Here is a 19,682-nt window from a genome sequence, read left to right as displayed (position 1 = left end):
TCGTTCTCGGGACATGCCAGAACGATGCCTTGGGGTACAGCTGCTGGATGAAACATCCCTCAAACACTTGCGGGGATGAAAACAGCTCTGGGCAGGAGCGCAGGGTGTGCTGCAAGGCACCACACCAGCATGGTTGCTGTGAAGGTGTTGGGCATCCTTCTGCCGCTTGCCCCAGCGTCCTCTGACCGCGCTGGAGGCATCTCCCCAGGTTAACAGCACGAGTCAGCAACGGCTGGCACGGTCGGAGGGGCTGCAGGGCCCCTGAGGGCTCGGGGTCCCTCTGAGGCGGCTCGGAGGCCGCTAGGCCACCTGAGGTAACCGGGCCCCTTGTTGGGGTGAGGCGGTGCCGGCCCCGAAACGCCCGCGCCCCGCCGCTGCCCGAGGCCGCATCTCCCGCCGCCTCGCCCGCCTCAGCGCGGAGCCCGTGGGGCCGGGTCGGGTCGGGCCGGGCCGGGCGATCAGGCGGGCCGCAGCCGGGCCGGGCGGGGTACAGCCAATGGGCTGTCGGCGCTGAGCGCCCCGTCCGCGCCTGGGAGAGCGGTGACGGCCGGCGCTGGCGGGCTGGTGCGCAGGCGGGGAAGCTGCCTGCCGCGGTCGGAAGGGAGGGGAGGGGAGGGGAGGAAGGGAAGGGACGGGAAGGGGGTGGCCGCGCCGGGCACAGCATGGCTGCCAAGGTAAGTCACCGCCGGCGGCGCGGCGGGCGGGGAGGCGGCGCGGGCGGCGGGGCGCTCGGTGCGCGCCAGCCCGGCCGTTGGGCGGCGGGGAAGGGGCTGCGGCGGGAGGCGGGCGGGCGGGCGGGCGGCTGCCGGGTTTGACCTCGGGCCTGTCCTTGGCGAAACTCGGCTGGTGGCGCCTCCTCCTCCTCATCGCGGCTCCGCGCCCGCCGGCCCCGGGGGAGGAGGAGGAGGAGGAGGAGGAGGAGGAGGAGGGGAGTGGGTTGGTGGGCTGTGGGGGCGGCCTCCCCCGAGACGGCGCAGCGGGGATCCCCACCTGCCAACCGCGGGGAGCGGGGCCTGCTCTCCGCTGGTACCGCACCATCTGCGTGACACGGCGCGGCCGCCTGCCGCGGCAGGGGAGGTGGCGGGAGGCCGCGGTGGGTCCCGCCGTGCCGGCGCCGGTGCGGCCCGCAGCGGTGCGGCCCGGCCCCGCCGGGCACCCGCGGCCCGGCCGAGGCTCCGCCGAACGCTGTTAGGCCCAGCTGTGCCTCAGTCAGCACCCCACCACACACACACACAACATCTAGATGCGTAAAAACATAGGTCCATGTTATATGTACACTTATTTTTGGATGAGAGAACGCTGTGGGCCCGTGGACAGTGGCTGGCAGGTCAGGACCTTGGGCTCGCCATGCCCAGAGAGGACACTGGTGTTGGCCCTGACCCGCTTGCAGGCCTGAGCGTGACAGTCCCTTTTTTGCTTTTCCTTCCATTTTCTCTATGTACCTGTTTTTTACCTTCTGTTTTTGCTTTTGATTGTAATTTCCAACCAGTTTCACATCTCTCTGCTCTCCTGTCAGATTGATACCTGTTAGTTAGGCTTTTCAGAAGGATAAATGGATTGAAATGCTTTTATCAATTGTTTAATAACACACTTCCATCCCAGAAAAAAAAATATAAATTAGCCGTTAGTTGGATCAAGGCCATATAAAAATAGGTATTCCACTTCTAACGGCAGATGAATTTATGCGTAGTAATGGTGTTTCAAAACTTACTTGTAGGTTTTCATTAAGTTTCTTTTTTGAATACTGAGACAAAAAATAAATGGGCCACATCCTGCTTTTTTTGAAGTCAGTGATGAAACTGACTATCAAGAAAACAAAACTTCCCCAAACAACACAAAGCAGCACATGTGCTCAGTCTGGCCGGAGTTGTGAGTTCCTTTATTACAATTAGTCCATGACAGAGCTGCTCCTGCCAACACCTTTGTCACTAAGAACTTAGTTATCTGAAATGCATATTGTTTTAGTGGATTGGGCAACGTATGATTCCTCTGCTGGAGTTTATGAAACAGTCATCCCCAAATCTTATGTTTATTGTTTATAAACCTTATCTGTCCTGCCTAGCTTTTTTTTCTTTGATTGCCCACTGGTCTGTACGCACAGCACATCAGTTGTATCTTACCAAACTCTTGGTGTTAAAAGACTTAAAAGTCTTCCGTTCACTGAATTTATGATCCATCTACTTGCCTTTCCTTTCCAAGCAGCAGTTCTTAATCTGCAATGCCCCTGAATCTGTGCTGCTTAAATACACTTAAAAATGTTGCATATGTTGTTAGTGTTTCTCTAATCTGGTATAGGTGTGCTCCATGCTACAAGTTTGCATGGGGTCCTTTTTCTTTTGGCTTGGGTTATTACACAGTTCAAATCACCAAAATCTTTACAAGCATATGTTGAAAAGGCTCAACACTTAAGGAGAAACTGAACTGAATGTAGTCTGTTTCCAATTATGTCAAGCTTGGCAGAGAGATACCTGATAAAAAGAATAATGGCTTGTCACTAGTGTCATAAGCATCCTTGGTGCATTGCAAGACAGAGATACAGCACTTTGTACTGCAGGGTTTACAGCCCTCACATAGCTTCTGCAGGCTTGAATGTGTTTTGAGACTTATGTTTAAAAAAAAATAAATAGAGCTGGTAGCAGCTAGAATGGATTAATTATTAAGTTACCTTGTGAGACTTGAAGGGTTTTTATCTTCCTGAGGTGAAATAGTTCGTGTTAAACACAGATGAATTTCTATTTTTATTGAAGTCAGTGGCAAAATGTAAGTAGCGTTTTGTACTTTAACGGTAACGTCTGAGCTCAGGTTCTGCAAGCACACGTATGAATGACTTTGCCACATAAAGAGCTTCTGGGCCTGAAGTTATTCACATGTGCTTGCAGGCATGGGCCTTGATTTGTGTTCTAACTTCCTTACTGATGCATCTCAGTAATGTTTGCCTTTTTCACCTCAGCCCAACAATGGACTGGTGAGTCGAATGATTTTTCTAAAATCCCTTCAGTACCTTTTCCTTGCCAGTATCCTGCATGACCGCTTCATTTAATTTTTTAATTACACCCTTTTAGGCATATGAGTCTTTGAGATTGAATGTAATTGTTCTTCGCTTGCAAGATTTCAAATGTTGACATTTTAAGCAGACTGTAGGAATTCAGTCTGTCAAAAGGAAAACTCAAATAGGATACTGTTAAGGCTGCATAGTTAAGCACTCAGGTATCAAGAAATGGGCAAAGCTTTTATGCATGGAATCTTTAATGTCCATTACAGTGCCATTTAATTTTCTTCACTGTATGTTACTCCATGTCTTTCAATTTATACAACGTTTTAAACAATGTATGTTGCACATCAGTGTCTCTTCTGAATCTCTGAAAATGTTTTCTGAAAGTGCTTTGTGAAAATTGCACTGTAAATCTTATTTGCACAAATTGCCAATTAAAACTGCAGGTGAGATGTTCCAGTAGATTTTTACCCCATTGGTAACTACATTACCATCATGGGTACTGGCTTCTTTTTCTGAATTGTACAGAAAATAGGCTATTTGGAAGTCTTTATGGTAACGCATGTGCAGAGCAATAACGCCATTTTATCTAGTGTGTCATGCTTTATTTCTTTATTTTGAGTGTTTAACAATGCAATGGTTTTTCTGCCCTTTAGTCAGATACTTCTAAAGAGAAGTTATGTAGTCTAGCTCATGCCATTAGCTTGCCATTGACCCAGTGTGTATTTTACAGCAAAGTTAACTGTGCCTGTTGAGTTTATGTAAGCTACCCTTGGTCCAGATACTGCTACACCATTCTGGGCATAGCTATTGTATCATATTGTATTGTATTGCATGTGCAACGTGTGACTTGCTACCTTTTTAAAGTCCTACTGCTTGGTAAAATGTAAACTTATTTTCAGTGGGAAGTTCTAAGGTACTTCCGAATGAGGCCTTTTCCCATAGCTGATTTTGCCTTTACCGCTGTGCTACTTTGTCTGTTCAACATAAGGTCAGAAACTGATATTTATGACGGGAGATAGTAGATATAATATTTTTAAACTTTGTCTTTCATAACCACTAAGCTACACTCAAAACAGTTAAAAATTGCATTAAGCAAATTCCAAAATTGAATAATTCTAGTACATAAATTGAAGCTTAGAAACTGTGTAAAAGCTGTGGGCTTAGCATGGAAGCACTTGCACCCTATTGAACTTCATCTCTGCTATGGATAGCATGTGAATAAATTTTGATATTTGTATTGAACTGCACAGCAGTGATATAGGATATAATTTTTAAATACTGTGGTATATCTCTCTTTTTCTAACGTAATTGTTTCTTGAGGCATGTGTGAACTTTTATTCACTGGGCACATACCTAGAATGTATGTTATTTAAAATTATTGTTTTATGACCAAAGTGAACACAAATATCACATGCTAAAAAAGCTGTTCACGTAAAGGCATGAACCTTACATCAGTACCTGGTGGGACTACTTGCATGGTTAATTTTAAGTGCATGCATTAAGTCTTGAAAAACAAGTGCCTTACTGTCAGAAATATATTAATAAGGTAACACAAAGAGGTTTGTTGCTGACTTTACTTACCATGAGAATATTTGGAATGTTTCTAATACAAGGTAAAGAAAATTTGTTATGCAGTTTTTGGTATATTTAACAAATTTTTATTCTCTTTCTACTTGTGTTTTTCTGGAACTGTTTACTATGGAAGCTGTGTCAGTGGAGTTAGACGTTCTTTCCAGTTACTGCCATATTTACCTTGAAAATCCCCAATCTTGTCATATAAAAAATAATTAGTCCTTATCACAGGCTCCTTGTATGTCTTGGTGTTAATATAGTCAGACATTTCCCACTGAACACCCCAGTCCTGCAAGATGCATCACCTTGACTGAATTAATTGGAGTTCTGTGAAGGATTGATGCTGCTGGGCCTGGCTCTATGAGCCTTTTTGTGTGCAGAAATGATCCAATGCCTGCGCTGGGTGATGTGAATTAATGAGGTCTGGATAAGCAATGGTTGAAATAGAAACACCATGGCAATGCAATTCTAAATTAAAGTGATTCCAAACAATGCCAAAACTATTAGATGTCAGTGCAACCATGCCATGTCGATTAATTTGCTTTCATGTATACCCAGTGTGTCCTATTGTGCATCATACAGCTCCATCGTGCCTCTTCGTTCAGTCCTTCTCCTGTGCTCCTCTCCCCTGTGCTAGCAGTAGGGTGGGATGTGCCTGGGAACAGGCTGAATTCACTGTTCTTGCCCTCGATGATGCCATTCTTCCCTTCCTCCAGCAAAATGGAAGAGAAGAATTGCGTTGCATTGCATGTGGATTCGATGGGCCCTCAGAAAGGAACAGGTGAGGGGTCCTAGCATCATGATGGGCTACTGTGTCCATGAAAGGAGTGGAGTCCCTTATGGACAGGCTCCAGTCCCTCAGTCAGATCAAAACTGTGTGGGGAAAGTGGTTGGTGAGTAATGAGAGAGGAATCTCTTTTCCCTGAAGTATCACTGAGTTTGTGTACTATAGACTCAACAGTGTCACGACACTTATCATGACGCTTAATGACACCGTGGTAATTTTTTTGGATGTGATAGCACCATGTAAGATCTATGTGCAAAGTCCTATTGCTGGTCGGCACAGGTCCAGCAGTGCTTGCTGGTGTGGAGTTGGATTTTGGAACTGCTCCTAAGTGTGTAAATTCTTAAACATATCATGTATAATGAGACTCTTCCTTCCACTTTCCCCTTCAGAAAAAACGTGTATTTATGCTGCTTATGATTTATTACTGCATTGTGACTTCTTAAGAGAACAGAATTTACCTGATAAAGGGACACTGAATTTGTGTGAGTGCTCATAACTTCAAACCTTTTCTAAGTACAAAGTAGAATGCATGATGACTGCAGCTGAAACAGAAGAGAAAGCAAATCATTTACTCCCCTTCCCTGCCATTGTTTGTGTGTTTAGTTTCATTTGGCTTCTTTTAGTGCACAAGTCTTTGCTTATGACATTTACCCTTAGGAGGACTGCTTGAGTCCTAATCCCACAAGGTGCACCGTGAGTTCTGGGGCCCACTGGCAAGAATAATTCCAGGGAAGGCACTCGTGGAGCCATTCTCATATGGAAAAAGTCCATACAGCTCTCTTCTGCAGTGAACGCCGAGTTACCCTGAAAAGGAGCTTTATTACACTGGGGATTTTGTCTCAATTGAGTTTATCTGTTCCTTTGTGCTACTATTCCCCCTGACCCCCACCCCCGGCTTTCTTTATTGGAGCAAGGTGAGGGCAAGAGGAGGCGGTGAAAGAGGTTGATATGTCTTTAATATGTTAAAGGGGTACTGATGGGATCACATGTTGCAACTGCCAGTGGTCTTAACAGGTTTCTGAAACTTGCTCTTTTCCATTTTAGTGTCCCTGTAGGAGGGATTGCAGGGTGACCTCCCTTCGTATATAGTTCTGGGAGAGTGTTACTGAACCCAACAGTTACATGTGCATCTTTATGTGCGTTTCATCTGTTGTGGTATCCACTGAAAAGTATTTAAAGTTATCTGGATCTTACCACATCGGGAAGTGAATTCCTCTTTCTATGCAGCTTTGTGTCCCAGGAGGTTAGAGAAGCTCTTCCAAGTGTGCTTCAAATGATACGTTAAAGACATTCCTCCTGATCCTGTAATGTAGAGAAGCTTACAGCCCTGAATGATAACAATGTGTCTTCTGACCAGCTTGTTTAGGCCAATATCTATTTTATTTATCTATGTTGTCCAAGGAGTTTGACAAGGAGGTATGTGATACTGTATTTCCTGGAAGATGGCATGAATTTGCTGCCTAATTTTAGCTTCATTTTTGCTTTTGATCTGTGGAATTGCTGCTGCTTTGGCTATAGAATGGCTTGACGGTACTGAATAGAGGCTGTATGTTTGTATGGCGCCAAACCTAGACTTGGATAAGGCCTCTGGGCACTACTGTGACTCTGCTAATCGTGCTGTTTTGCTTCAGCTACAACCCAATCTTCAGAAACAGAGCAGCTGATGTTTTATGGTGCTAGATAACTATGGCTAGTAAAACGTAAGGTTGCATATTTTCTGGTGCATTCTCTTTCTGGAAAGTATCTGTATCTCAGTCATTTGCAGGGAGATAAAGAGGTCCTTATAAAAATATTCTATCTTCGATTGCTTTGGAATAAAGCAATTTTGACTGAAGCTTTGTTAAAACACTTAAAGGAACACTGCAAATGCATTTTTCATAACATTTTAAAATAATTTCATGCTATTTACAATACCTCAGAAACGTGCAATTGCAATTATATTCTTTACCAAAAATGTTACTTGGCCTGCACAAAACCCAGTGCGTTAAAGGATGAAATTGCTCATAAGGAGTGTGTTGTTGGCATTTTTCTTTTTCTCTAAAGACGGAAAAAAGGAAACATTTGAGAGAGAGTGGAGAAGTGCATGCATGTACACCAAACTGTATACATTTAGAGAAGAAACAGAAGACAGAGCTTGTAGGAAGCCTGATCAAATTCCTCGTGTTGGATACTTGTGAAGGTTTTAACCTCAGCTGCTGGATTCCTGTGCTTCTGATATCTTGCATGCCTGGGCAGCCTGCAAGAACTGTTCCTATGCCCACCAGTAAGCTCACTCCTGGGGTCTCCTTGAAGAAAGATCTGCCTTACTCACTGGCTTACTCTTGGCCATGTGAAAACTGGAGCCTGGAATTTAGGCTAAGATGACTTTTTTGTGTTCTCTAGATCAACATCTCCATGCCAAAATTGTATCCACTTGGCTTTGGAAGTAGATTTAGGAAGCCTATCTATCTGAGGTGTCCAGGAACAGGCATTGCGACAGCCAGCATGCTGACTAGGGAGCATCTAAGTCAGCCATTTGGAAATAAAAAGATAGGGATCTCCCAGGAGGATCTTCAAGCAGCATCTCTATTTCAGGCAGGGACGCTTGGGGGGTCAGGGGAGTGGGCCAGAACCCAATGCAGTTGCTAGCAATTAGGGTAGCCTGCTAAGTGAGGGAAAGATTTGGATTCTCTGTTGCCAGCAGAGTGGATTTTGCATGAATGATACCTCCACCTGCCGTGGTTTCAGAGGGTTGCTGTGCTTGATGCTTAGTCCAGCTCTGCCAACGCACATTAGGTGGGTTGCACGCATGGTTGCTGGGCTGGAGCCAGGAGGGCTGGTCAGTGTGTCTGAAATGTCTGTATGTGATCATCCGGGGCTGCGGCAGTTCTGGATGTGCACCTTGGTGGAACTTCTGGAATCCTAAAAATCTTAAACCGCATGTGCCTTTCTGCTTGTAGACGGATTGGGTTTTGCATCATGCTGTGACTGAGGTAGTGGAGCGTGCTAATGGATCTGACCCTCAGAAGCTGAGCAAAGTGGAGTTTGCAAATACACAAACACACAATTTATTTGGAAAGAGCGCACTGAGATTGGCAGACTTGTGCCTAGACAGACAAAATTTTTAAACATAATTTTTAAATCTTCGTAGTATTATCACTACTTCCATAGTTCTAAGAGGTTACTGGTTCATCTTTGGAGTCCAAGGCTAGGCTGGATCAGGCTTCTGGGACTGGTTCTTTGTCTGTTTTGCCTTCCTAATACTGGACTGATTGTCTCTTTGCTTTGATGCCAGGACTGAACACACGTAGCTGTTCTGTTGGTTGGGTTGGCGTGGGGAGGTACCTGCTTGTATCCGGAACCGCCAGCTCACTGCATTTTTAAAAGCCGGTGGTAGCTATGAAGCTGTGATTCAACTTGGCTAATACTAAACATTCAGTAGCAATACTAGGGTAATATAATGGTGCTGGGGTGAATTAGAGTGGGTAACTGACTTGGCAAAAAGTAACAGAGCTTTTATATATAATTATATATCTATATGAATTGGTTTTGTTTGCTTTAAATCAGATCAGTTCCCTAATATGGTTCACAGGAAAGCAGCATGAAGAGTTATGTGGATGGCACGCCGTAACGTGGCACTGAGCACAGAAATACCTTAAGCTGGAAACCCATGAAGGGTTGTCTTGTATGACAACCATAGGACTATTTACTGCCTTGCATTTATAGGTACTTTTTGCATTTTCCACTGCTCAGCAGAGAAATGAGAAGGAATTGGTTTTTTACCAAAATTAGGTCTGTGCTGGTTTTTGTGGATCAGGTGGTTTGTTCATTGACAGCCCTTCCTGCTTGGCTTGTGATGGGATAACCGTAGAGGTGCTAGGGCTTTTTCCCCTAAATGTAAGAGGCATGGTGCAAGCATGTAGCCTCAGGGATGTAACTGTAGGTTTTGCATAGGCAAAATTGTGAGACTGTCATAGACCTAATTAGTCAATGTACTAATTGACTAATGAATTAATGTACCCACTAGTTATTTAAATGACAGTGGGCAATAGTCAGTTTAAATGTTGAGAAGAAGAAAAGTAAAAAATGGAACTGAAACACCAAGAAAACTTTGACACCATTTTCCTCTTAAACATTTATACTAACCACTTTGAAAGTCTTTTGTCCCATTTTCTCTAGGTAGCCCAGACCAATAGGAACATTTTTAAAAGGAAATCTTTGATGTGAATTTTCCATAGAAGCAGAAATAAAAAATCAGGCTGCCCTTGCAAATGGTTTAGTGTTGCGCTGTTTTTGTTTTTTAAAATATATGACTTGATTGGCTTATTTATGTATTCAAATGTGGACTGACTTTGCTGTAGAAGGAATACCTGCCTCTTGTTTTACAAGTTTATAGTTGTATTTGCCTTAATTAGCCTAGATGGTCTCTACACGTTTTTCTAATAGGGCTGATCAATTGTGGCACACACAGAAGCTGACTGCAGTCTTAGCCTATAGGAGTCAGACAGCTGGTGAAACCGTAGCGCTTTCAGGCTTTTTTTCTCCCTTTAGAAATCTGTGAGAATAAAGGGGAGTGACCTTCGTGGTGAAGATGATGGAACCTTGCATGCAATGCAATAATCCTCATGATTTTTTTCTTAGATTGGTAGTTTCTGAATTATTGATAGCCCTGTGAATTGTTAAGCACTATGGCATTTTATTAATTATCCATATTAAAATGTATAAAGGTCAAAATGAAAAACCTAGCTACGGAGAAGTTTCATGCATTTGTGTTTTAGGTTACTGTTACCTTTATGACTATGACGTCCACGTCACCTGTCTTGCTCCCTACCAGCCAGTCCATGGCAGCATAAATAATGTTGGTGCTTTGTTCATCCCTTCAGCAGGAGACCCAATCTCAAAGGCTTTGGACCAGAGCTGGAGGGAGGTTTATATCCCTCTGGGAAGAGGCACCTTGGACCTTTTGTGGGAGTCATCATTGTGTTTTGTTTTTTAACGCAGATATCATATTTGGAAAACTTACCCAGTTTGAGTTTGTTCTATTAAACAGTACTACTGCAACTTGTGATTGCTTTAGTTATTCTAAAATGTTTCCATTCTTAAGTGACACATCTTTCTTTACTCTCCACGTCTCCTGTCTGTGGGATAGAGTCTTTTTGTCCCCACAGCAGCCTTTCTTATGCCTGACAGTTTGTGTTCCTTCTCAAGCACTATTGCTTGAGTTTACTGAATTTAAATGTAGGCTTTTTGGAGGATCTGGGACTTGCCATCAATTAGAGCTTCATTTAGTTTTATATAGGGCATAGTTACACCACGGTGTTTGCTGTGGAAGCTGAGAAGGTGAGAATTTTGGTTGTCACCGAAGCTCTCAGTCAACTAGTGTCCGAATAACCTCTTGTTTTCAGTAGATGGGTGGATTTTCCTATGAGCCTGTCTTGCCTCCTTAGTGTTTCCACATTTTTGGCATTCTTACTGTTAATATTTTAGGTTGCTGTGATTGCAGTGAATAGGACGGATAACCATTCTTGAAACTGTTAATTCTTGCTCCACAAGCTCTCCTTATGACAGGTGCAGACTTCCCAGCCATATTAGTGCTGTATGAATTATTACTACTTCTCTTTTATTAAAAACAGATTCAAATAGTGAAAAAAATGTTAATACTTCATCTTATTGCATACTGCTAGATTAATTAAATTTGATGTAATGTGGAAAGAAACGCACAGACATATTCAGATATGTAGGATCACCTTTTTTGTGAAGCGCAGTGCTTCACAGAAAGCAGATAAAGCGTGTACTGCTCTAGCATCTCTTTCAAGTATGAGAGTCAGGAACATCTGACAGCAAAACAGGCTGATCAGGGAGCCAAATGGTTAATAATGTGTTGTAAATGGAAGAAAAGTCTTTCAGAAACTGACCTTTTTAAAGCACATTAAATGCTTTTTGACCCAGAATATCTTATTTTCTAAAAGTTGCCAGAATACAGAATTAAATTGACCTGCTAAGGTCTAAGTTTTGGTAAGCCAGCAATAATAATCCTAGAGTTGTAGTTACCTGTAGAGCTATCATTAGGTAATATTGAGATCTACCCACAAATTATACATCTGGAACTTGCTTGTGTCTTCTGTTCTAAACAAAAATATTAAGAAAATTGTTTTACTTGAAGTGTATTAACATGTAGTCTTTAATATTTTCCAATCTTCAGGTTCCACTGTAAATCAATAGCATGTGAAGATAATAGACCTTCAAACTCTTGAAGTCTAGTTTTTAACAATATTTTCATAAGTATAAAAATTTCACAGCTTTTAAAGGCTATTTTTGAAATTATGGGGACCTATCAGAAGAATTATAAATGTGCTTTTTACAACCATGATTTTTATGTCCTTGATGATTAGGGCAATTGAAGAATTGCAAAGAGCAACCCTAATTCCAGAACTAGAATATGGAAGAAGGTGTTATGTAGCTAGATGACCATAGTTATTAGCCAGCCTTATAAACAGGTAGAAGGCGGCTTTTTCTTCCTTTCTCCTTCAGATGCTGTTACGTGATTAGTGTTATGGAGTATTAAAACCTTGGCTGTTGAGCTGAACAGCTGTTGAGCAAATTTAAAACATAACATTTCTGAGCAGTTATGGAACCTCACAGGAAGGGAAGCATAGGGGATCAAAGTTGGAATATCTGTGATATAGATGAACAATTTTTTCTTAAACTGAAAACTTTCGAAAAAGGTCAAGAACAGCGATTTGATGTATTTGAATTCCATTCATTACTTCCTCAATAGAGTTTATTCTTTCTCTCTCTCCATTGGTGTCACTGGGATCTTGTTGGTACTTCCTTCATAATTGAAATTGATTTACTGGAGTTCAAATTGTTGTGTAAAATGCCATTGACCACAGATTTTTCCAGCTTCATGCACAATTTTCTATTTATATTTTCGCATATTTCAGTTTCTGTAGGTGAATACTACCTCATCTTTATTCACTGAAGATTTAAAAATGTTATTTCCTGGAGCCAACCTTCATTTCTATCTGAGAAGATAAGTTTAAACTTATCAGAAAATGGAAGGTTCAAAGAAGGTTCCTTGGCAGGTTGGAGTCTTTTTTTAGTGCTGACTTTGCAAGGACATGAGGAGAGAACAACAACTCGCACTCTCTGTTCTTTGTTTTTCTTTCTGGTGTTGTGTGCCTTGAAAGATGTCTGTAGATTTCAGAATATGGAGTCATAGAAGGGCACAGGTTTCTCTGCCTTCTTCCTGATAGCGTTTGCATACTGCCTAAAAGTGCACTTAGTCAACAGGGGAGGATGCTTTCACAGGGGTGATCCTGAGCCAAATGCCAATCATCCAGCCAGTAGGACAAAGAAATTTTAATTTTCTTCATATTTAAGTTGCTGTTTCTTATCCCAACTTCCCTGAACTCTCTCAGCCAATAGAACCATCACTTATTCGGGGTTTTGGGGTTTTGCCTCAGTCAATGGATATTTAATTCTGGGAAGTCAGCAAATGTGCCCACTTCATCTAAGCAAAGCAGTAAATTACAGTAGTTTTTAAGGAATAAATTAGAGCAAATTATTCAGTGTTGGAGTAGCTTGAGCGGCATCTGACTACATCTTTCATCAAAGACTGATAGGTGTAAATCAAAATGCAGGTAACATCTCCAAAACATAAAAGGCCGTCAGCAGGATCATGACACAAAGATTCCATGTCTGTGCATGTGACTCTGGTTTGGAGGTCTGTGTTCAAACGTGTGCACACATGGTTTCCTACAGAGAAAGAAGATCTGCCTTAATGCTTCTTCCTACTTTTGCATGTTTGTGGTGTTGCTTTGCAGTGTTTCTGCAGTTCTTTTAAGCCAGGTGTCCAATACAGGTTCTTAGTCGAGTCTCTGGTCTGGTGTGTGATGTTATGGTGTGGGAGAGAGACTGGGATGTTGTCCTGTATCAGTAGCAGGGCGGGAGGCTCCCTACTTAAAGGACTTAATTGAAAGGTACGTTCTGCAGTAGCAGTTGAACATTATCATCTATCCTTTGTTACGTGACTTCCCTGTCACATCCATCCATCGCATGACCTGATGCCTAGGTCTGATTTTAGGATAGAAGAAAAGAGGTCTGAAAATTAATATTACTGAACAAACAGCAGGCTATTAGCTATTATTGTCATCTTTCTGTGCCTTGGAAATACGACCTATTTCCACTCTTCCCTGGATTCTTGGCTACTAAAACCTCTTGGTCACGTATTTTATTATTGTAGGTCTTTATCATGTTTGACAACTACTGTTTGATGGAACATCAGTGATTTAACAGATCTTTGGCAGAAGAAACCTTTAAGTGAGGCACTGAGTATGAAAAGCCGTTAGAAAAAACGCAGTATGTAAAAATACCGTGTCTGGCTGATTCCTGCTCTCAGCCCATTGTGCAGTCTGAATCTGACTAGAGAAATCTTCACGTGTTTAGGGGAAGAAATTTTTGAATAATTTCACATTTCCATTAAAATAGTTTTTGTCACTGACATCAAGTCAGCCTTCCTCCTTCCTGTCACTTCACCTGTCTAACGCTGCTTGCCATTGTGTGTCAGTCTAACTGGAAACTACTTTGTAAAGATCATGAATTAGTCCCATGTTGATGCTGTTCAAAAGGAAGAAAAACATGGCAACAACAAACTTTCTACAATTGCTTTTACTCTGTTCACACGCCCAAATCAGTTACTTGGTCTGCATCTTTTCTTTCAAGACTGACTGGTGTGAAGCGGTGTGTTCAGTCTTTTCTGCATTGTGAATGTTGTACTACAAAAGTTTTAGGCTTCTCTTCTCACAGTAAGGAATAGTGACTGTAAACCTCTTGCACTTTGCTTTTGGTGTAACCTGTAGATTCAGAGTCTCAGTTATGAGACTAGCCCAAACCAGAATACTTAATTCTCAAGTGTGTAATCATTCAACCCAAATACTGTATAATTAAAATAGCACTTAATAGTTCCTTATTCTGTGTGCCATTGACAAGTTAAGGATGGTAAACTGTCTTTTTCCCTTTTTCCTGTGGATGCGTGGGGAGGGAAAGAGGACACTGAACTTTTGAAAATGATCGGAGCAGCTTAGCAAAGTGCGCACAAAAGACTGTCAAATACACTGTTTTCCTTCAGTGTTTTTAGAAAGTTTTATACAGAATATGTGTCTACAATTCTTTTGGCTTTGAAAACCTGGGGGTACTTTGTGTTATGTGTGACCCACAGTTTGATTAAGCAAAGGGATATATAATGAAAACTAGTATGAGGTCTCCTGGCTTTTCTGTTCAGTTTGAAGGCTTCCTGGGCTGGCACTGGTTGTGAAAGCTGTGAGGAGTAACCACTCGTTGATCACCCAGCGTTTTCACGAGGCAAAGCATTAATTTTTTCCATTTCCAAGGGGTGGATCAACTGGTCAGAAAGAAGGTTTTGGAATTTTATGACGTTTTTGACAGTTGATGACAAAAAGGGAATTACGTTGTCAGCTGATACCAGTAGCATACCATGGGATGTTAGATGTAGTGCTCTGAATTCATGGGGTGATGTCAGAGTGCTGACATCTACCCAAGTGTCCAGGGAACAAAATGAAAGGACTCCTGGTTAATAAGCCATTTAAAGAATAGTGCTAGAATTTCTCTAGTATCTTAAACTCAGCTCTGTGTTTGGTTAATCTGACATTTTTAGATTTTAGTTTAACTGCAGTGCCCTCAGAGAAATTGGAAATCCTGTTCTTGGCAAATAAAAATGATTTAATTCTGTTTTCCTCTCTGCTGAACATGCCTGCCTGAAAGTAGTTTTAGGGTTTTTTTTTTAATATCTATCTTTAAGTCAGAACGCTTAGTTGGTGTCCTGGTTTGAGGACATCATCATCGTTTCCACTGCAACCAAACGATCTCATAAAAATATTCCAAGAGCTATGCAGCAGAAGTAAATTTGGTGTTTTAATGGAACACTTATTGCTTTATGCAAATATATGTAATAAAATAGGCTCACAGATAAGAAGCCAAAATTATTCAAGCTAAAATCAGAATAGTTTCTAATTAAAATGTATTAAAATGCTGGAAATGTTTCTGCAGTTTCTTGAGGAGACGAGAAGTTTTTAATTATTGTTGTCAGGTATCTTACAACTTCTGCAAATTATAGAGAGTTATTGTGAACTCTTTAACAATTTTGACTGAGGTGCAGCAAGTCACTGGCAGATAAACCTTTAGTATAACAGTCACTGCCTGACAAATAATTTAGGTCTTCATTGGATTATTTGATATTCTCACATGAAACTGCAAATTATTTCCAAGTACCCTCTTTGATAGCATCAGCTTTCTGGTCCTTAGCAAGAATGAAGGTCACATGCCCACAGTGGCCTGTGGCAACTGTAATCTGCTGATATTTAAGCACTGAGCATTTGTTCATCATTAATACTGAAGATAAGAATTGTACAATAAAATGTTAAACTGCCTCTACTTTGTAATTGCCCTGTCTTCAGGGGGATGATCTAATAACTTAAAACTGAAACCCATATGATGGAAGTTGGACAAACGGTGACACCATTCCTTGCAGGCAGAAGAGAGTGTGTTGGCAAACTCATGTTTTGGCATATGTATTTTGAGATGACAGGTAAAGATCTTTAAGGGAGAGACATATCATTTGTTATTTGAAAGTCCAGGTTTTCCAGAGTCAGAGGTTGACTAGTATGTTTATCTGGGAAAGGTGGGTGGTTACTGTGCCTCTTTCAGCTGTCACAGAACATGGGCGTACTCCCCATGACCCAATACATTACTGTGCTGAGTGCTGTACAGACAAAAAAGAAAGGAAAAAAAGAACCTATGTGGGTTTTTTTTTTCTTATTGTTTCAAGTAGCACAGTGTTATTATTTGCCCAAGTATGTGTTGGAATGCTGCTCTTATTTTTGTTGGCTATGAGGAAGGGTTCCTGACTGCAGGACTTTAAGATTTTCTTTGAGTCTCATCATTTAAAGTCTTTAATAAGTTTGCTTTGTGTGTATGATGCTGTTTCCATTGTGCAGTTGTCTTTTGTTCTTTTTAAGGTTGTAGAATTGGATCCATGCACACATAGGGATTCATACCCACTCCCACACCCTTCCCAGTTCTCTGAGCTGCTGAGGTGTAGCATTTTGAATAGAGTTGAATAGATGGATTTGATTATAAATAGGATCTTGAAAAGTGAACTTCTGTGTTCAAAGAAGAAAACACAACACCGAAACAAAATACATTTACCTGTCAGTTATTCCTACATAATCCCTGTCACACAATTATTAGTCAAGACGTGTAATGTATAGGAACTTTTCTCTAGCACATTTCTTTTACTTGCTCATTCACAAGCATGAAGTCGCAAGTAACAACAGTTACTCTAGCAACAGCTTGAGACAGACCTTTCCACAAGTTTATAGGCACTGATTGCACATCCATATTATATTTTTTTTTCCTTATCACAGAATTAGTAGTTATCTAAGCAAATAATTCTGTTAAAATGCCCCTGTATGGCGCTGTTCCAGGTTTGCTTTCTGCTCACTCACTAGAACCTTGTGTCACAGTACAATTTCAATTGTGTTGACATCTGGGAGCAAAAATTATGGAGAAACCTTTTGTAACAGTGTTCAGGGTGTCTATTCCTGCCATTGTATGCTGACTTTGGTTCTGTAATTTATGAAGGTGTCAGATAAAGCACGGGACACTTCTTTTTAGGTCACTGTGTGCACTGTATGGCATCAGGCACAGTGCAGGACTCTCAAGAAGTTCCCTGATGGTGCAGCATCATATCTGTTATTTTGAATCTTTTGTTTGTGACTCATCTTGGTAGAAGCACCTGATCATTTGGGCTGTAGAAGCTGCTTTGTGCCAAGCCAGGGACAGAGTGAGCCTTTGGGTGTTGGTGCTAGGAGCCGGGTGAAACCAGGAGTGATTTTCTCTGTTGAGCTGTGAGCTGTTGGGAACCTTGAGCACAATGAGCGTGGGGACCTTGGAGAAGCTCATTAGTAGCTTGTATGTTGCATTCAGCGATGGCTTTTCCAGAGCTCACTGGTGCTCTGCATAGTTATGAGATGATGCTTCCAGAAGGTGCCACCTTGTGAGAACCATGGTGTTAAATGGCCTTCTGTCTGAATTGTGGCTTACCCTTTGCTTAATCCTGCTCCAAATACATATTTTTATGCTAACAATGTTGGGTGACAGGTAAAATTCATGCTAATAGTCTGCCACTTCTCCCTGACAATTTTGGAGCGATAACAGGTATCTAATCTTCTGCTTCCTCCAGGAACTACTTTTGATCTTGCTGTTACACTGGAGAATTTTTCTATCCTTTGCTCCTTTGTGTGAGATGACTATTATCCTGCCAGATGTAAGCCTGAAGTTTAGCTCTAGAAGATGAATTGCTAGCACTGGGATGACTGCTTTTGGAAGATGAACATGAGGCAGTTGATGTCTTGAGCTTATGGCCAGTGCACTGGTTGTAGGGTAGCGCTGTTGTAAAAGAACAAGCCCTGGGAGCATCAAAAGGGAAAATCTATAAACTGGGCTGGGGTAGCCACCATGTTTTGGCAGATTGACATTCCTAATGCTTAGATATGCCTCCATTTCTGAATGGTGTAAGGAAGCAAAAGGGAGAGCAAAGTAACAGTGTTAGCAGCTATCACCCCGTCCATTTCTGGTGTGCATGAAGTAATGGAAATGTCATTTGACCATTATGATTAGTAGCTCATTTGAATCGTAGAATACCGGGTTGGAAGGGACCTCAAGGATCAACTGGTCCAACCTTTCTTGGCAAAAGCACGGTCTAGACAAGATGGCCCAGCACCATGTCCAGTTGAATCTTGAAAGTGTCCAATGATGGGGAATCCACCACTTCACCGGGGAGATTTCTACAATGGCTGATTGTTCTCATTGTGAAAAATTTGGAAATTAACTTTTTTATTGAAGAACCCCTAATATATCTTATGTATAATTATTGCATTTCTTCATGTAAGTGGTGAGCTCTAGTTTGCTGAGATACATTGGGATATGTTAATATTCCATAATGGCCATAGTAAAGTAGCTTGTTTGTGTATCTTTGGATCACAGACCTGAAGATCATCTGAGTAAAAATGTGTTGTAGAGGAGCTATGAAACAATAGGGAATACTACGTTGAGGAAGAAGGTGGAATGATGCAGTCAGAGTACTGTAGCACTTTGACAGATAGGTAGAGAAAGTCGTTGGAGAGCTGATCTTTTTCTGATAGCAACATGAAAAGTGAAAGAGAAATTTCTGTTTCACAAAGAATTGGTTTCAGATTCAGTTTCTTGCAGTAGTGTAGTGCATCATGTTTTGTTGTAGGAATGACAGCAATTGCATCCTCATCCCAGTCCAGAGGCTGACTACAAACTAATAGTTCAGTTTGCTCCTAACTGCATCTTCTGCTACATGCTTAAAGTTTGGATTGGACAGTATTGGTCACAGTATGATGCTTTTTCCTTTTGTTAAAACTTTTTTCTGACCAATGACAATACCTAACTATTTTTACCTAAGTATCCGGCTAGTTTTATGGTCCTTCTGTTTTCCAGACCTTTAAGTAGGAAAATTGTACGTTGTCTACTTTTTACATAGCATTTATTAGCTACTCATGGAAATTCTCGAAGCAGTTTTCCTTAAGACATATACTGCTGCCACCTTGGTTTCTGTGCCTACTTGGAAGCATTAGACAAACTGGACAAGCATTTTCCCATGTGTATGTAATTGATAACTGTGTGTTGGTCCCCAATCAGTTTGTGTGCAAAACTACTATGGTTTATTGAGAATCTCCTTGCATGAGAACCATCTTATGAATAAACCAGCTGCATTTACTTTGGGACTTTGAAAGTAGGATCAAAGCTAGCAGGTAATTGCCCAATAAAGTAGGTCTGTTAGCTTTGATGCACTTGGGGGAGGTGAGGCTTCCACCTACCATGGTGCAGAAGCTGGACTGGCAATTGCCCGGAGATTTATAATTGTGACAGAGTGAAGATGGATGTGAATAGTTTTGCTTGAGATTTGCTGTCCCTGTTAGCTAGCAAATTTTGTTCTGCTTCACCATTGTGTGGAGTAGACTTGGCACAACTGTCTTGTTTCAGTAGTGTTTATTCTGCAGCTCTGCATACTGAATTAGCCTGTAGGGTCTGAGAAGACTTTGTTGATTAGCGTTAATAACATTTATTTTTCTCAGCTTCACTAGGTGTTATTAGACATGAGAATGCAGTAACTGATACTTAGTCTAGGGTTACACTTCTGCAAAATGTAATGTTGGAGTCTGAGGATGAGAACTGTTTTTAGAAAATAAATGTTTTTGTCTCAAGGCTGACTGCGCGCAGACTGATCAGACTGAATGTACC

At 41.7% G+C, this 19,682-nt stretch overlaps 1 protein-coding gene across 4 annotated transcripts in view; it reads left to right on the top strand.

The window, feature by feature from the left end:
- The first annotated feature begins 607 nt into the window (after nt 1–607).
- The window catches only part of SLC25A13 (solute carrier family 25 member 13), a 103,589-nt gene continuing 84,514 nt past the window's right edge, over nt 608–19,682 (top strand). For 2 of the 4 annotated variants that reach the window (XM_074574725.1, XM_074574724.1), the window contains exon 1: nt 5,289–5,348. In XM_074574725.1, the coding sequence (XP_074430826.1) occupies nt 5,316–5,348 (33 nt within the window). In that variant the 5' untranslated portion in view covers nt 5,289–5,315. Of the gene's footprint in view, nt 675–2,950; nt 2,966–5,288; nt 5,349–19,682 lie in introns of those variants that run through there. The other 2 variants (XM_074574727.1, XM_074574726.1) reach the window with 2 other exon arrangements.

The sequence above is a fragment of the Larus michahellis genome, chromosome 2 (genome assembly GCF_964199755.1).
Source record: "Larus michahellis chromosome 2, bLarMic1.1, whole genome shotgun sequence".
NCBI lineage: Eukaryota > Metazoa > Chordata > Aves > Charadriiformes > Laridae > Larus > Larus michahellis.
The sequence above is the reverse complement of the archived record's forward strand: the minus strand, read 5'-3'. Positions and strand labels throughout refer to the sequence as shown.